Source organism: Podarcis liolepis (assembly GCF_965112155.1).
Source record: "Podarcis liolepis genome assembly, chromosome: 2".
Lineage (NCBI taxonomy): Eukaryota > Metazoa > Chordata > Lepidosauria > Squamata > Lacertidae > Podarcis > Podarcis liolepis.
Window position 1 is genome coordinate 4,390,377 of NC_139555.1, and position 18,413 is coordinate 4,408,789.

Genomic DNA, 18,413 nt, shown 5'->3' on the forward strand with positions numbered 1-18,413 from the left:
GTCTTAGAAGATGGAAATGTTGTCTTGTTTCGTTTTAAAAACAAAGTGTTCCTTTGAGCATGTGCAGAAAGTGTGTGACCACAGCAGCACTACCACACTCAGCCACTGTTGGAGATTTTTGCATTTTCTGTACAGGCTTGAGACGCAGCATCTCTCATTTTAGAAATTAAATGCCTGGTGTAGCAAGGATTTTACTGGGTTTTTTTAAATAAAAAAATATTTATAGCTATAGATAGTATGGAAATTGCCATTTAAGAGCCTCTTATAACACTGGTAACTATCTGGGAGTGACTATTGTGTCCATGTCATGTGTCCACATGTGGACATGTTTATATGAGTCAACAGACTGCTGTATTCCCACTTATTTTGTGCACCTGGATGGAGTAATTTCTTTTTTTTACAATAATTTTTATTGATTTTAACATATCAATTATAAAATGTATCACGAAACTTATCACTTATACAATCTTTTTTTTTTACTTCCATCAGCACCTCTGATAATCCACCGTTTTATCTACTTCTTATACATTTCTTAACTTTATATTGCCTTTGTCTCTTAACAAATTATCCTTCCCCTATCTGTTTTTGCAATACTTCCAATAATACTCCTCACAGAACTTCTTGCAAACCTACAAACGTCATCTGATCTTCACAAATACTTTTCAAATTGTCCATAAATTTACTTCAGTCTTCTGTGAATTTCTGGTCCCGTCGGTTTCGAATTCTTCCTGTTAGTTTATCTAGTTCTGCATAGTCCATTAACTTCAGCCTCCGTTCTTCAATTGTCGGTAATTCTTCTTGCTTCCATTTTTGGGCCAATAATATTCTTGCTGCTGTTGTTGCATATGAAAAGAGCTTACATTCTTTTCTATTTATATCGCTCCCAACCATACCCAGTAAAAATGCTTCTGGTTTCTTTATAAATGTATATTTCAGCATTTTTTTCAGCTCATTATATATCATCTCCCAGAAGCATTTCACCTTTTTGCATTCCCACCACATGTGATAAAATGTTCCCTCTTTTTCTTTACATTTCCAACATTTATTGCTGACTTTGTACGTCTTCGCTAACTTAACAGGTGTGATATATGGATGGAATAATTTCAGTGGTACTTTTGCACAGGTTGGCACATAACTGTTGCTTAGGTGTGTGAGAAGGAAGAGCCTTGTACACAAGGGAGTTTACAAGGTGTGCGAAACCTGTGGCCTTCCACATATTTCTCTAACTCCCATCAGCTCTAGCCAGCATGGCCAATGGTCAGGGATGATGGGAGTTAGAGTTTAACATCTGGAGGGCCATCAATCCCCAACTCTGACCCCATCTGGCCTCCCTCAAAGAATCCTTCGAACTGTAGTTTGTTAATGCTGCTGAGAGCTGAGACCCCAATTCCCCTCACAGAGCTACGTTTCCCGGAGCTCCCTGGGAAGAAGAATTGATTATTAAACTCCTCCAGGAATTGTAGCTCCATAAGGGGCATAGGGATTTAATAACAACTCTCAAACTACAGTTCCTAATATTCTTTGGGGGAAGCTGTCACTGTTTAAAGTGGTGTGATATTCCTTTATATCAGGGGTCTGCAACCTTTAAGACAAAAAGAGCCACTTGGACCCATTTCCGAATAAAAAACAACAACTGGGAGCCGCAAAACCATTGCGACATTTAAAACAAATATATCTCCGGAGCCACGATCTGACAGCGGGCGGGAAGGTGACGTCGGGACGGTGCGTGACTAACGCACGCACCACCCCCATGCGACGTCACAGGCAGTACAGCGCCCACCATAGTGAGGAGTGTCGGGGCGCACAATGCGCCTCCTCCCCTCGCTAGTATCCGCCCCGGAGCCGCAGCAAAGATGTAAAAGAGCCACATGCGGCTCCGGAGCGGCGGGTTGCAGACCCCTGCTTTATATGCATAAGTGCAGACTGGGCCCCTTACAGCACTGAACTATGATGGGGGGGGCAGGATACTGGGTGTTGGTCTTAATAGTCCTGCCTCACCTTCTTATCACCTCTTTAAAGAAACGGACAGCTTAACTCAAGTATAGGATCATTTATTGTGTAATTTCTACCCCCCCCCCCCGGTCCAGGAGGATCTCTGAGGTGGTTTACATGAAATACCATTAAACTGTCTAAACTAGTAAAATGTGTAATTAAAAACCACCTACATATTTCCTCCCTCTTTTCGAAAAGAGGGAGGATCCATCGCTGCCTTGAAGCAGCTTGCTCTCCAGAACCATTGCTTGTGTTTCAACTTCTCTCTTTCAAATGAGAGCTCCCCAGAGAGAGAAAAAACCTGGCTGTTGTGCATATTTACTAAAGATCATGGGGGATGTGCATGTGCATATTACTCAAGGATGGAGACAAAATTGTGCAGATGTCTTTCTGGGAAACCTTGGGCACAATAGTTTCCAGGACTTGTTATAACAAAGCTTCCATTTCCTTCCCCTTCCTCTGCCTCTTCTCACTTGTAAAGTTTTTTTTAGATTGTAAGCCCTTTGGGGCAGGGACCTAGGACTTCTTTGTTGTAAAGGGCTAGGCACCTGTATGTTTATGTACACTGACCAATTAACATGCAAGGTATCCACCTGAAGAATACCCACCTTAACTCACATGGACAGCACACATGCAGAAGAACTAGAATATCGGTTCCTCCTTCCCATCCCCTGTGGAGCAACTCAGTCCTTGTGAGTTAAGGGAGTCTCCAAACTGTGTAGCGCACAAAACCCCATCAGTGTGCACATTTGCTAGACATAAGATGTAGAAATGAACAGAATGGGATTTTGCTTGGCCAAGAAGTTCCTAATATTCTTTGGGGGAAGCTGTCACTGTTTAAAGTGGTGTGATATTCCTTTATATCAGGGGTCTGCAACCTTTAAGACAAAAAGAGCCACTTGGACCCATTTCCGAATAAAAAACAACAACTGGGAGCCGCAAAACCATTGCGACATTTAAAACAAATATATCTCCGGAGCCACGATCTGACAGCGGGCGGGAAGGTGACGTCGGGACGGTGCGTGACTAACGCACGCACCACCCCCATGCGACGTCACAGGCAGTACAGCGCCCACCATAGTGAGGAGTGTCGGGGCGCACAATGCGCCTCCTCCCCTCGCTAGTATCCGCCCCGGAGCCGCAGCAAAGATGTAAAAGAGCCACATGCGGCTCCGGAGCGGCGGGTTGCAGACCCCTGCTTTATATGCATAAGTGCAGACTGGGCCCCTTACAGCACTGAACTATGATGGGGGGGGGGCAGGATACTGGGTGTTGGTCTTAATAGTCCTGCCTCACCTTCTTATCACCTCTTTAAAGAAACGGACAGCTTAACTCAAGTATAGGATCATTTATTGTGTAATTTCTACCCCCCCCCCCCGGTCCAGGAGGATCTCTGAGGTGGTTTACATGAAATACCATTAAACTGTCTAAACTAGTAAAATGTGTAATTAAAAACCACCTACATATTTCCTCCCTCTTTTCGAAAAGAGGGAGGATCCATCGCTGCCTTGAAGCAGCTTGCTCTCCAGAACCATTGCTTGTGTTTCAACTTCTCTCTTTCAAATGAGAGCTCCCCAGAGAGAGAAAAAACCTGGCTGTTGTGCATATTTACTAAAGATCATGGGGGATGTGCATGTGCATATTACTCAAGGATGGAGACAAAATTGTGCAGATGTCTTTCTGGGAAACCTTGGGCACAATAGTTTCCAGGACTTGTTATAACAAAGCTTCCATTTCCTTCCCCTTCCTCTGCCTCTTCTCACTTGTAAAGTTTTTTTTAGATTGTAAGCCCTTTGGGGCAGGGACCTAGGACTTCTTTGTTGTAAAGGGCTAGGCACCTGTATGTTTATGTACACTGACCAATTAACATGCAAGGTATCCACCTGAAGAATACCCACCTTAACTCACATGGACAGCACACATGCAGAAGAACTAGAATATCGGTTCCTCCTTCCCATCCCCTGTGGAGCAACTCAGTCCTTGTGAGTTAAGGGAGTCTCCAAACTGTGTAGCGCACAAAACCCCATCAGTGTGCACATTTGCTAGACATAAGATGTAGAAATGAACAGAATGGGATTTTGCTTGGCCAAGAAGCAGAGGTGGCAAAAACACAGACCATGCAACAAACAACAAGGTATTTCATGCATTGCCCATAGTTCGCATTTTTCATGTGGATACCTTGCATGTTAATTGGTCAAATTGGCCCAATATGTTTTTAAACACCACTCATTATTTTACGAATATATAATAACACACTGTATTGTTCATACATATCTAGAATCTGAACACTTCAGGAGTGGAGTTGCGCCAGTGGTGAGAGTGAGCAGGTGGTACATTCAAGAACCAAGTCCATTGCCTTTGGGCACCTCTGGTTTGGAGTTAAAATTGTATTACATTACAGGGGAATAATATGGATCTCCCAAATAGCTGTGTGCATATTTGGGGAGGGGAGGACTGGGGAAAGGGATCTGGAGAGAACATGGTCAATATACGATACGACTGAGTTGCTCCACAGGGGATGGGGAGGAGCAGAAATCCTAGTTCTTTTGCATGTGTGCCATAACCTATGGCCATAGAACCTCTTTATATTTTTTTAAAGGATGTGTAAGCAGTTTGCATCATAATGGGGCTAGACAAAACATCCTGAACCACAACAAAAGACAGTAGCAGCTACAGCAACACTAGACATAAATGTAATGTAGCAAAGGGACGTTAAAAGTTTAAACCTGCCTCCAGAAGGGATGGGGCCAGGTACAAAGTGCTCCCAACTCCAGAGTGACAATCAAAAGTGCCCTGTTTCTTGACGAGGCTGATGTGGCTGCCAGATGTGAAGGAGAGCCTCCTCAGCTGACATGAGAAAATAAGAAGAGCTCTGCTGGATCTGACCAATGGCCCACCCAGTTCCACATCCCTTACTACTCACAGTGGCCATCCTGATGCCTATGCAAAACTAATAAGCAGCAGCACAACTCTCCCCGCTTGTGACTCCAAGCAGCTGGCATTCAGAGGCATTTTGCCCCTGACGGTTGAAGCAGAAGAACGTGGCCTGCCTTAAACTGCAGAGAGGTTGGCCTGGACCAGCCACTGTGGTGATTCTTGATTGCCACCTTCACCCCCACCTAGGCATTTATAATGTTAATGTCATTCTATAAAATCAGAATTCTGAAGCATCGGGGTTGCTAAACCAGTGATTAGAGTGACACTTCTTGCAGGGAGCGTTTAGTGAGGGTGTGTCTAACCACACCCAAAAAGCCACAACCATCTTGTGGTGTGAGCACTTGCATGTAAACATAAACATGTGCGTGTCTATATGTGAAAGGGAGAAATTTCCTATCCAGTATGAATTTACAGAAACGCATAGGTTGGGGTTTTTTTAGCCGCATCTCACATTTATGTGTGAATATCTGTACATCAGAATGTGAGGAAATAGAACTAAGTGATGTTTCTTCCACCCAAAGCGGTTCCTCGGAGATCACTCACTCACCTGTTTAGCTTCACCTCATGCGCCTTCAGAACAGCCCCTGGGCTCATTTCAGTTATCTATGCGCTTTGATCTATAGAACAGCAACAAACAGCTTATTAAGTGGTGTGCTGAGAACCTGAGCATTTTTCAAGTGGGCTGGGGAAAATATAAGTTTGAGACTAGCTGTCTTAAGAGGAACCTGTTCCTGGAGAAAGGTGTACTAAACAAATGACACAGAACAGTCATTGGAATGCATTGGTGTCTTCCGAATGACTGTAGGAATGCATTGAATTTCCAAACTGTAGTAGATTCCCCTTGGAGCTTGGGGGTGGCACCTGGAGGAGCTATCCTGCCTAGGTGCAATATTTTAAGTCAATATATTTTGAATTATGCTGACTTTGCATTCTTAGACAAATTGCAAGGCATTTGAGAAAGGGCATGTTAGACCTTCTAAACCCTTCCCGCCCACCAAACCAGCTAGCAGATCTCTGTTTTAACTCATTGTCACAACATTGTACCTGATGTCTGGGTGGGGGGGAGAGCTGCCTACCCCTGTCCAACTGCCAAAGGTTTCAGAAGCTAAGGCCAAACTAAATGTGACATTAATTGCGTGGTTGCTATTAAAGTGCCTACTTCTAAAAAATTAAATACTGTAGCAACCGCAGGGGAGGCAGATAGGGACCGAGACTGCAAAGGACCAAAAACCAGTGTGGCATAATGGTTAGAGCAGGGGTCAGCAAACTTTTTCAGCAGGGGGCCGGTCCACTGTCCCTTAGACCTTGGACTATATTTTTTGGGGTGGGAAATGAATGAATTCCTATGCCCCACATATAACACAGAGATGCATTTTAAATAAATACATATATTCTACTCATGTAAAAACATGCTGATTCCCGGAGCGTCCGCAGGCTGGATTTAGAAGGCGATTGGGCTGGATCCGGCCCCCGGGCCTTAGTTTGCCTACCCATGGGTTAGAGTGTTGGATTTAGAATCTGGGCAAGCAGAATTTGAATCCCACTCAGCCATGAAGCTCACCTTGGCCCAGTCACCATCTCTTAGCCTCACCTTCCTCACAGGGTTTTTGTGAGCATGAAATGGGGAAGAGGGGAACCATGTACATCACATTGAGCTCCTTGGAAGATAAAAGGTGGTATATATAGGTAATAAATAAATAAAAATAAATGCAATGGGAGGGGTGGGGAGCCTTCTTCAGTCTGAGGGTCTGATTCTCTCACGCACAATCTTTTGGCAGGCAGGGGGCAGGTGTTGCCTGCCAGTGGTAGGTGAGGCCAGAGGGGACAGAACCAGAGGCAAAAGTGCTTGTCTTTGTAAAATAGGCTACTTTCCAGCCACACAAAATACAGTTTTTTTCACACGCTGTGGGTTAAAGCATAGAGCCTAGGACTTGCCGATCAGAAGGTCGGTGGTTCGAATCCCCATGACGGGGTGAGCTCCTGTTGCTTGGTCCCAGCTCCTGCCAACCTAGCAGTTCGAAAGCACGTCAAAGTGCAAGTAGATAAATAGGTACCACTCGGGCGGGAAGGTAAACGGCATTTCTGTGCGCTGCTCTGGTTCGCCAGAAGTGGCTTAGTCATGCTGGCCACATGACCCGAAAGCTGTACGCCGGCTCCCTCGGCCAATAAAGTGAGATGAGCGCCGCAACCCCAGAGTCGGCCACGACTGGACCTAATGGTCAGGGGTCCCTTTACCTTTTTTACACACACATACACACCCCTCTCCTTCCTCCATCCAAGAGACATTGTCACAGTCCAAGGACATAGTCCAACTAGGCAAAAGCACTGTGGCACATTGTACAGTTAGGCATGGCTTGCTGATAATACCAAGAGCCTAACAAATCGGCATTAGGCCCCTGGGCCTGAGGCTTCTCCACCCACAGTATGTGAAGAGGAAGGCTTCTCACACACACACACACACACACCCATGAAAAATCTTGATGTAAATCCTCAGACACACTCTCAAGCTGCTGTGTGCCTTGGAAGGAAAGCATCTGTTTGACACAAGGCCAGCCAGCAGGACGCCAGCTTGGCCAAGAAGTGCCTTGGGTATGGTTTCCTCAGGTATCGCCAAAGGATGCTGACCCTTTGTGGAAGCATTTGGGCCAAGAAATGGTTGTAACTGCACAAGAGCAGCTAGCAATAGCATTGAAATTTCCCTGTGCGTGTTTGTGTGTGTGTGTGTGTGTGTGAGAGAGAGAGAGAGAGAGAGAGATATATTCTTGGTTAAACCACTGGCAGAACTTGTCAGCCAAAGGTGGAATCTGAAGGCATCTGAAGTAGCAGTGAAAGAAAGACTTCTCACTAAGGCTGTGCTATCCTGCGCACAGTCACTTCGCAATGAACCCCATTAAAGTAAGTAAAACAGGTACTGAACATTTAAAGCTTCTGTGAAGCACCTTGAGACCTCTGAGTGTAGGGTGGTATATAAAGTCAATAAATAATAATAAAATAATAAAAATAGGCCACCTTAGAAGCTCAGAGTGGCGGCGGCAGTGCCCTGGAAGAGGGCATTATCTGTGGCACTCCTTCCCTGCAGAGGTGAAATAGGCACCTTCATTGTACAGCTTTCGGAGAATGCTTGAAGACACACCTCTACCCTGGCTTTTGACACTTCAGATGTATGTGCCCACCTTATTTCTGTTATTGTAAGTTGTTTTAAGCAGTTTTCAATGTTGTGTTTTTAATGTTGCAACCTGCCCTTTAGGACCTTGGGGTGTTATTAAAATAGAACTTAGGGCGAAGGGCGGGTAATTAATAACAATTACAATTAAAAACTTTCCTCACAGGGTTGTAGGGAATATAAAATGGACAGGGGTTAGCCATGTATGCTAGCCTGAGATCCTTGGGATAAAAATGTAATTACCGTCAAATATTTTTCTCTCAAACGTTAAGTGCAATTTGGACTATTGGGGCCAAACTGCATATTATAATAGGATCTGCTGGGCTTTCAAAAAATGGAAATAGAGCTATGGGTACTTCCCGATATCTTTAGAACAGCAATAGAGAGGAGACACCATTTTTCCACTCAGGATGGCCCTTCAAGTCACTTTTTGCCTTGAAAAGAGCAGAGGTGGGGTGAGGAATAAAGATTCCACATGACATTATGAATCTTTCACCTTGAAGTGCTATGGTGTTGGCTCCCTCTACTGGAATGCAGAATATATTGTTGGCTGTTAAGAAACAGCACATGGTTTGCAAACATTTAAAGCAGTGGTGATAGAGTTTGCTACTTTAAACAGTCATGGCTTCTTCCAAAGTATCCTGGGAACTGTAGTTTGTTACAGGTGCTGATAGTTGTTAACCCCTTTCCTCTCATAGAGCCTGCAATTTCCAGAATTCCCTGTTAAGATGGATTGATTGTTAAACCACTCTGGGAATTGCAGCTCGTGTTAACTCTCAGCACCTGTAACAAACTACAGTTCCCAGGATTTTGGAGGGGGACCCGTGACTCTTAAAGTGGTATGTCATGCAACATTCACTTATGGCTTAATGTCATGCAACATTCACTATGACAGTCCACAAAAGCAATCCCCTAAACCCTCTGTGTGGCGGAGGAAGAGGAGTGCGGGGGGAGCGCACTGCCCCCGGCAGCACAATCCTGGCAGGGTTCCATCGTGGCTGCCCCCCCCCCCCAGTGATGTAGCGTGGGTTGTCAGCACCCGGGGCAAGGCAAGTAATTTGCGCCCCCTAACCCGTGGATTTGCGCCCCCTAACCCCCAGATGTTGCGCCCGGTGCGGCCGGCCCCCCCTGCACCCCCCACGCTACGCCACTGCCCCCCCGTCTGCACTGAGCGACCCGCCCCCAGGATGCGCACCACTCCCCTCTGGGTGGTGTGCCACACCCCAGGATGCACCCCCCGCCTGTTCTCTGCCCCCTGGTGCCAGAGCATGAAGCTTCGCCACTGCCTAAACCAGGGGTTAGCAAGAAAATTTAGCTGCAGGCCGGTCCACTGTCCCTCAGACCTTGTGGCAGGCCGGAGAAGGGGCACAGGGTGGGGAGCTGGAAGAAGAGGCGAGGGGGGGCCAGGCGCTGTGCTTACCTTCCCAGGGACGTGTTCCATAGCGCATTTCATCTCAGTGGGCTTGAGCAGTTCTTCAGGCACTGAACAAGCGGCCTTGAAACGATTGCGGCTTACTTGCAAGTAAGCATGTCTCTAGGGCTCTTACTGTCCATGCATCCAACTTCAGGGCAGGGTGCGGCTACTTGCTGAGATGCGGCATTACCTAGTGGTCTCCTGGTGGCGCAGGTGGAAGCTGGCGGGGAAGGGAAAGCGGACTTCTGGAGGTGGCGAGGCAGGTGGAGCCAGAGCCGGCGGTGGGCGCTGCCTTGCCTCCTTGCGACGGGAGGAAGAGGCCGAGCAGCGCTGGGTCTGCCAATCAGACGTCGCGCCTGGTTTACTTCAGCGCGGCACGGGGACGTCTCTGCCAATCAAACCCCACTGAGGTAAACCAGACATGGCGATTTAGTGGCAGAGCCACCACCACTCAGCCTCTTCCTCCCATCGCCATCGCCAGGAGTCTAAGCTTCGCAGTGGGTTCCGGCTTCATTGCGCAGGCTGGATTTACAACCCTGGTGGGCCTGATCCGGCCCGCGGGCCTTAGTTTGCCGACCCCTTTTTTAAACAAAGGCATACATGAGTGTTGGGTGGCAACTTGTGAATTGCTCACAAAGGAGATACATCACCAGAAAGGATATTTGCCTGTGTCATTTTATATAAAGAGATGCAAGTTTTAAAATAATTTCTATGATTTATTTATTTATTTCATAAAATTTAATGCACTGCTTGGTTGCAAAAAAGCCCTCCAAAGCAGTTTACAAAAAAGGCAAAACAATACAATTATCAGTAAAAAAAAATTAACAGCAATAATTTAGAACACTGAAAAAAATTAAAATCAACAGTAAACTATAAACAGATTAATACATGCACCAGCTTTCTAAATACCTGGGCAGACTTGTCTAAACAGAAATGCTGAAAAGTGCACAGTGAAGGCGCATTCCCAGTATCAAGAATTCTGATAGAAGCACCGTACAATCGACCAGACCATGACCAGGTGACCTGTGTGCCCATCCAGGCTGCTTTCCAGGTGCTGCTAAATGTTGACGGGCAACGTGGAGGCCCCTCCGGCTCGCCTCTCCTTATGGTCCTTGCTTTTTGAAGAGAAGTTGGACCAGACAACTCTTCAGACAGAGGGCATCTTAAAGCAAAGGATGCCTCTGTAAAGTTAGGGTACGTTGCCACCTTAAGTGAAGGGTGCATTACTGTGCCAGCCGTAGTACCTGGTTGCCACTCAAGATGGGTGTGAGTTCCTGTGGATCCACACAGCTGTGAATAGGGTTGCCACCTGCACAGAACGGGACACACAAGCACAAAGTCAGTGAAGCTGTCCCTCTCTATGCCTGGAGAGGACTGCTGTTCAAGGGATAAGAAAGTCAGCAATCCTTGTGGTGTAAAACACGAGTCCTTCAGAATGCAAGTGGTGGTGAGGAAGACCGGAGCTTGTGCCACACTTTCCTGTGGGCTGATGGCCCTGCATACTTCCTGTGTATTTCATTGTACCCAGGTTGGAAGGAGATCTTAAATCTGCCACCACTTGGAAGTATTTTCTTTTAAAATTGTATTTTATAGTTTATACAATGAAAGAGAAAATGAAATATACTTGGAGTCCTGTAGTGATTTCATGCTCTTTATTGCAGCTTGTAAAACAGTGGTTTAATTGCCCCCCCCCCAACCTCAGGCTTTTATATACATTATTTACACAATGAGTCCCGTCTAATTGGCTTCCCTCCTGGAGCCTGATTGGTCTTTACCTGCAGGCTAATCAGTTGTTGCATTCTATGATCCTACCAGCCTAATTTGCTGATCAACTTCCTCCTGGAAGCTGATTGGTCTTCTCCTACAAGCCAATCATTTGTTGCATTCTAGGATCCTACTTGCCTATTGTTCTAGGATCCAAGCTTAGTACATAGCAGAAAACAACAGCACAAGTACAAATGACTCTGGAGTAATGCAGTTAAAATTCAAGCACACAGCACTTACTTGGTCTGCAACAGAATAAGAAAGAGAAGCTAAGGCTCATGTTCTGTGTCTATTTACCTATTGAACTTTGCTGTAAGGAACTCTGAGTAAGTGGGTGGAGGGGAAGTGAGTGATGTTCTTTTGGTGAAAGTAATAAATGGAGATAGCATCCCAATGGAAAGCTGTGGGTGGTCTTTCCATGGAGAGGTGCTGGCAAAAATATGGGAGAGAGAAACAAACACAGCATATTCCTTGGGTTTGACTGATATCTCCAGGTGATCTGCAATAGATGGAAAGGTGAAAGCAGGGTTAGGGGGAATGAGTTGTCCTGTAATGTCAGATATTTGCTCAAATACAATTTCCCAAAATCTTTGAACTCCATTCCTACCACATGTGCAAAATAACCCCACTGTTCACATCCCCTTCAGCTTAGTGGTGAAACAGCATTATCAATCCAAAACCATTTTAGAGGACTCTAGGTAAAGGTAAAGGTACCCCTGCCCGAACGGGCCAGTCTTGACAGACTCTGGGGTTTGTGCGCCCATCTCACATCTATAGGCCGGGGGCCAGCGCTGTCCGGAGACACTTCCGGGTCACGTGGCCAGCGTGACAAAGCTGCATCTGGCGAGCCAGCGCAGCACACGGAACGCCGTTTACCTTCCCGCTGGTAAGCGGTACCTATTTATCTACTTGCACCCGGGGGTGCTTTCGAACTGCTAGGTTGGCAGGCGCTGGGACCGAGCAGCGGGAGCGCACCCCGCCGCGGGGATTCGAACCGCCGACCTTTCGATTGGCAAGCCCTAGGCGCTGAGGCTTTTACCCACAGCGCCACCCGCGTGTTAGAGGACTCTAGAGGACTCTAGAGCCAACTAAATAGCCTCTTGAATTTTAGCAGAGGTATTTCTTTTTATATATATACTGTATAATAATTTTTATTAAATTTTCTGTTTTATAATTTTAAATAAACATTTTACAAACTTTAAAATATCCAGTCACTTCCCTCCTTCTTTCCATGGTTCATTTTACATAATATATATCCCTGCATATTTTACTATAACAATTCAAATCAATTTTCCACTTTTACCTCCATCAAAACTTTTTTACTCTGTTGAATTTATCTTAATGCTGCCAGTGTTTTCAGCTGTACAGTTATTTTCCATATATTCAATAAATGTTTTTCAATCTTCTTTAAACATATGTTCTTCCTGCTCTCCTATTCTATATGTTAAATCTGCAAGTTGTGCATAATTTGTAAACTTAAGTTGCCAATCTTCGCTCACTTTCCATTTGTGGGCTAACAAAACATGGGCCACAGTTGTTGCAGGCATAAATAACCTTTTCTGGCATCTGGGAATTTCAGTCTGGGTTATCCCCAGCAAAAAGGACTCTGGGGGGGGGGCTGGGGGGGAGTAATTTTGAACATTTTTTTTTCAATTCATTATAAATCACTTCCCAATACCCTTTTACCTTTTTACATGTCCACCACATGTGGAAGAACGTTCCCTCCACTTCTTTACACTTCCAACACTTATGTGATTCTGTCTTATAAATCTTAGCCAACCTACTTGGAGTTAAGTACCATCTATGAATCATTTTCAAATACTTCTCTTTCAATGAATAGCATGCTGTAAATTTCAGGTCACTTTTCCAGAGTTTCTGCCAGAGGTGCTTTATTGCCCAGTGTGTCATTGAAGCTTTAACAAGCTTCTCTTTTGTTTCCCATTCTAATAACAGATTATACATTTTAGACAAAAGTTGATCTTTGTTTTGTAAGAGTTCTTTTTCAAATTGTAATCTTTGGTCCAAAAGTCCATTCTTTCTGCCTAATTTAAACAAATCATGTAAGTGATGCTATTGCAACCAATCCGTACCTTGGCTCCTTAGGTTTTCCATTGGTTTCAGTTTGAGTCTCCCCCCCCCCCATAAAATCCAGTAGTTCCCTGTAAGTCTATCCATATTAGCTCTCTTAATTGTAATTGCTTCGATGGGAGATAACTATAAAGGTGTTTTTCTTTCCAGCAGATTTTTATATTTCTCCCAAACTCTATACAGATTCTTCCTAAGAATAAAGTTCATCAAACTCTTACAGATTTTTGCCTTCCCAAAGACATGCATGCCAGCTGAATTTAAATCATGGCCCTCTAAATCTAGGATGTCTGCATTGTCCAATGCAATCCAATCTTTTAACTAGCATAAACAAGATGCCTCGTAATACATTTGCAAGTCTGGCACAGCAAAGCCTCCTCTTTCTTTTATATCTATTATAATTTTATGTTTACCGTATTTTTCTCTCTATAACACTCACATTTTTTCTCCTAAAAAGTAAGGGGAAATGTCTGTGCGTGTTATTGAGTGAATGTGTGGTCCCTGGAGCCGACTGGCCCGAGTGCAGGGGCAAAAATCAGGCAAAAATCAGATCGCGCGCTGCAGAGAGGAGGCTGCTGCTTTCCTGCATTCTGCCTCAGGGTCTTATTGCCCACCCCTTCTGTTTTCGGTTGCTTTGTTTACAAAGTTGTAAAAGCTGTTTTCGGTTGCTGTGGTTACAAAGCACAGATCCACATGGATTCTCAGGATTTTTGCATTGGCCTACCGCAAACTCACCGTCAAATCACATGTCTGTGGCCACAGCATGAAGCACCAAAATGATACATCCACTGTTTCATTCAGAATTTTTTTTCTTGTTTTCCTCCTCTAAAAACTATGTACGTGTTATGGTCAGGTGCGTGTTATAGAAAGAATAATACGGTAATTCTTGGCTTTTCCCCCATAGCAGATGCATTTCTGATGTAGCCATCTTTCTGATCTATAATCATGCTCCTTATCAAAGGTTGGAATTGGGTCTTGGTGACTCATACATGATCGTGGGCCAGTGTGTGACTTAAATGGTAGCAAATCCTGTCTTCCCACAACCCTGAAGTCATATTTGGGGTCTGGAGTTGGATCCTTTGTACAGTCATACCTTGGAAGTTGAACGGAATCTGTTCGACTTCCAAAACGTTCGGAGACTAAAGCGCGGCTTCTGATTGGCTGCAGGAACCTCCTGCAGTCAATAGGAAGCCACGGAAGCCCCGTCAGTTGTTCAGCTTCCAAAAATAGTTCGCAAACCAGAACAGTCATTCCCGGATTTGCGGCATTTGGGAGCCAAAACGTTCGAGAACAAAGCTGTTTGAAAACCAAGGTACGACTTTATAGGGATCCTATTTAAAGTGGGCTTGGAGGGGCAGCAGGGAGAGGATATGGATCCTTCTGTATCCATTGACAACTCAATGGCCATACACAGTGGAAGTGCAATCTCAGGAGTGTTTTCTCTGTAACAGGTCCTACTGAGTTCAATAAGTGATTCCCAAGAATAGAAATCATAGTAAAGGGTTGAGTATCTAATATGCACAAACATTTACGCAAGCTTATGTGTATGTCAAAAGAACAAATATTTTTTCTTAAAAAGGAAAGTGGGACTCATCGTCCTGTGTTGATAACATTGCCACAGTTAAGATGAGGTGTAAAAGAGGAAATAATCATGGCAAATGCTCTTAATAGGCATTTTCATTCATTTCCCCAGAGAGGGAGGAGTTGTATCTTGTATCTATTTAATTATGAGCCTTTGATTCTCCCCTCACTCCACTCTGCTTTACTAGAAAACTCTTTTCCTCCTTTCATCAGACAACCGGGGGGGGGGGTGGTCACTGCCTCTGTCTCTCTCCAGATTTGTCAGCATTTTGCGGGAGGGATTCAGGCGCATCCTGAGAATTTTAGGTTTTTTCAGTTAAAGTGGATTACTGTGTTTTGTCGCTCTGATGCAATGAATCCACTTTTAAAAAAGAAACAAGACTTTTTGCAGTTTGGGTAAGCGACACTGAAAGGTGTGGATTGATTGATTGATTAATTGAATGAATGGTAGATGTATAAAAAAAGCAAACCGGGATGAATGCAGGATGAATGTTCATTCTTGTGTAAGCTACGAGCAAACAAATCAGAACAAATACTCAATAAAGACTGGATATAATCTAACCCCCGTGTAAACTTTGTGCAAGCCAAATCAAGAAAAATAATAAATTGGCCGTCTGGAGGAGCCCTCCGTATCTGTTTAAGGGCATATAATACTATTACTGGAGCTAATCATGGAAGGTGTATGTTAAACCTGTGTTATCGCAGGAAGCTGCCCTGCACCAAGCCAGACTCTTGGTCTGTCCCGCTCAATATCCTCTGATGTGACAGATAGTGGCTCTTCAGAGTTTCAAGTGGGTGGGGGGAGAGAAAGGTATTTTCCAGCCCTGCCTGGAGATGCCAGGAATTCAACCTAGAACTTTCTACATGCCAAGTATGTGCTCTGCCACTGACACGTGACCCCTCTCTGTCAGTGATGAAAACTAGGGTCCTTGGCTGAACTGCGCAACAAGACAGGACCACTTCTAGAGCCACCACACCAGTGACTGTGGGATCTTGGGTGCTGGGATGTCTCTTGTCTTCTCACATGACTACACTCTGTCTCTTGCAGATCTGGATCCCTGAGCAGGAACACTGCCACTTCCTGGCCCACTGTAACCCACCCAAAAAGCAGATGTGTCCCTGACTGCATCCAGCCTCCGACAAACCATGTTCAACCCGATGAACGCACCAGTTAATAACTACGTGGAACACTGCTACCTTCGCCCCCTCCATGGGCAAGGGCAACCCAGCACCATGGTGGAAGGTCAGTCTCACAGCAACAGCCAGGGGCAGCATGGGCCAAGAGCAGCACAGTCCTCTTGCTCAACACTCCACCTGAGCCATCTGTTTGCCTCTCCTTCTGTTCTTTTCCAAGAGGGTTTTCCAACCCACCCAGCTTCCTGGAACCTTTTCCATGTTGCTATGTCTGCTGAGGAACTATTGCATGGAACCCTTTAATGCTGCAGAGGATTTGTAGAGAAGGTTTTCTAGGAATGCATGTGCACATTCAGTTTGGGCAGAGGACCAGTAAGCTCTGCAGGTCCTCGTTTTTGTCTGTGTACCTGACACAATGCCCTTGTGTCTCAGAACACACTCATCACACCCCTGGAGGTAGATGTTGGAAGGGAATATTATCAGGAGCCTTGTTCAGGATTCGGTTGTCTGCCAGTACTGGTCTCCTCATTGAGGAGCCCCTGATGACGTTCCAAGGAATCCCAGGGTGGACCAAAACATCCCCTGCTTCCGTTAATGGCTCACTCTGTTCTTTTCCAGGAATCAATGACTTGCCATACTACCACCAAGCCAACTCCATGGGGAATCATCACACCTATGGGATGCCACCTGGAAGTGAACATTCTTCTCATACTGATGGTGAGTTTCAAGGACAGGTGGTGGCAAATTCATGAGAAGTAATGAGTTTGGGGCAAGGTAGAAGGGGACACACTGCAGCCTACAGACTTGAGAGCACAGATAAGTAAGCACAGGCCGAAATTTTGCATGCAGCTGGAGTTTTCTTTGATAGTTTTGCCATAGCTGCTACTCTTGCTGAAAAGGCAAGCTCTTGTGCAGTTTTCAAAGTGGCTTGTCTCTTTTGCTGTAGGACCCGCCGTGGTGACAACTTCCATGCAAGCCCCAGCACATACATCTCCACTTTGGAACATGCCTGTAATTACTAGAGGCTGTCCTGGACAAGGTCAGCATCAGTGGTCAACAATATTGGGCACCTCCCTGGGCCCACCCCCCCAGTGGGGACACACTACTGACACTAGAGCCTCCTGCTTTTGTTCCTCCGTCTTTCTGTGTCAGCTGGTTTACCTTTCCACTCCAAGGCTGCAAATACACTGTCCATTTAAAGCACATGACTTCCCACAAAGCATTCTTGGCTGCTGAGAACTGTATCTGTGTGAAAGATAAACTACGGTTCCTGGGATTCTTTGCAGGAAGTAATGCGCTTGCACAAGAAACAGAAGAACCCTTCATCAAGTTGTCTTTTGATGCTCTTAGAGCAGGGATAGCCAACCTGGCCCCCTCCCCCACCAACCCCAGCAAGCATGGTTAGTGGACAGGGATGATGGGAGACGTAGTTCAGCAACACCCGGAGGGCCATGGGCAACCTCATATGATGACATGCATTGGAGAATGTGTGGGAGTGGAGAAGATGCACAGACAGCTTGGTGACCTGCCAACATTCATTTAGAGCACCCCAATGCTTTAAAGAAATAAATAAACTCTAGATAGCCTTGGAGGCAGGGAACCCTGTCTGAAAACTTGGAGAGCAGCTGCCAGCCAGTGTTGGCAATATACTGACCCAGATGTAAAGTCTGACTAAGGATAAGGCAGCTCCCTGTGTTCTTCCTGTTTCCCACCCAGGTACTCGCTTTTCTACGCCCCGAAGCACAGCCAAGTTGACCAAGAAGCGAGCGCTGTCCATCTCTCCTCTCTCAGATGCCAGCATTGACCTGCAGACTGTCATCCGCACCTCTCCCAATTCCTTGGTGGCTTACATAAACTCCCGCTGCGCTTCAGCTGGTGGCTCCTACGGGCACCTCTCCATTGGCACCAGCAGGTAGGTGTTCCCTTCCGGGATAGGTCAGGTTTGTGTGTGTTGCGGAGCCCCAACTTTTTTTAGGACCAGGGACATATTTGGAAATCTGAGGAACCTTCCTGGGCACCATAGAAGCCTGTTCCTCTTATAAACTTAAACTCAGTGCTAGACAGATAGGTAGCCGTGTTGGTCTGCCATAGTCAAAATAAAAAAATTCCTTCCAGTAGCACCTTAAAGACCAACTAAGTTAGTTCTTGGTATGAGCTTTCGTGTGCATGCACACTTCTTCAGATACACTGAAACAGAAGTTGCCAGATCCTTCTATATAGAGAGACGGTGGGGAGGGGTATTACTCAGAAGGGTGGTGGGAATGGGAGATTGGCAGATAGCTGAGATGAGCCTGTTGACGACTCTTAACGACTGCAATAGGTTTTACAGGAAAAGGCAAGGGG

At 45.5% G+C, this 18,413-nt stretch overlaps 1 protein-coding gene across 4 annotated transcripts in view; it reads left to right on the forward strand.

Annotated features, from left to right (window-relative positions):
• Positions 1 to 18,413, forward strand: part of GLI1 (GLI family zinc finger 1) — a 111,077-nt gene that overhangs the window by 77,105 nt on the left and 15,559 nt on the right. For 2 of the 4 annotated variants that reach the window (XM_083486155.1, XM_083486156.1), the window contains exons 2-5: positions 15,985 to 16,179; positions 16,689 to 16,787; positions 17,017 to 17,109; positions 17,787 to 17,982. In XM_083486155.1, the coding sequence (XP_083342281.1) occupies positions 16,083 to 16,179; positions 16,689 to 16,787; positions 17,017 to 17,109; positions 17,787 to 17,982 (485 nt within the window). In that variant the 5' untranslated portion in view covers positions 15,985 to 16,082. Of the gene's footprint in view, positions 1 to 15,960; positions 16,180 to 16,688; positions 16,788 to 17,016; positions 17,110 to 17,786; positions 17,983 to 18,413 lie in introns of those variants that run through there. The other 2 variants (XM_083486158.1, XM_083486157.1) reach the window with 2 other exon arrangements.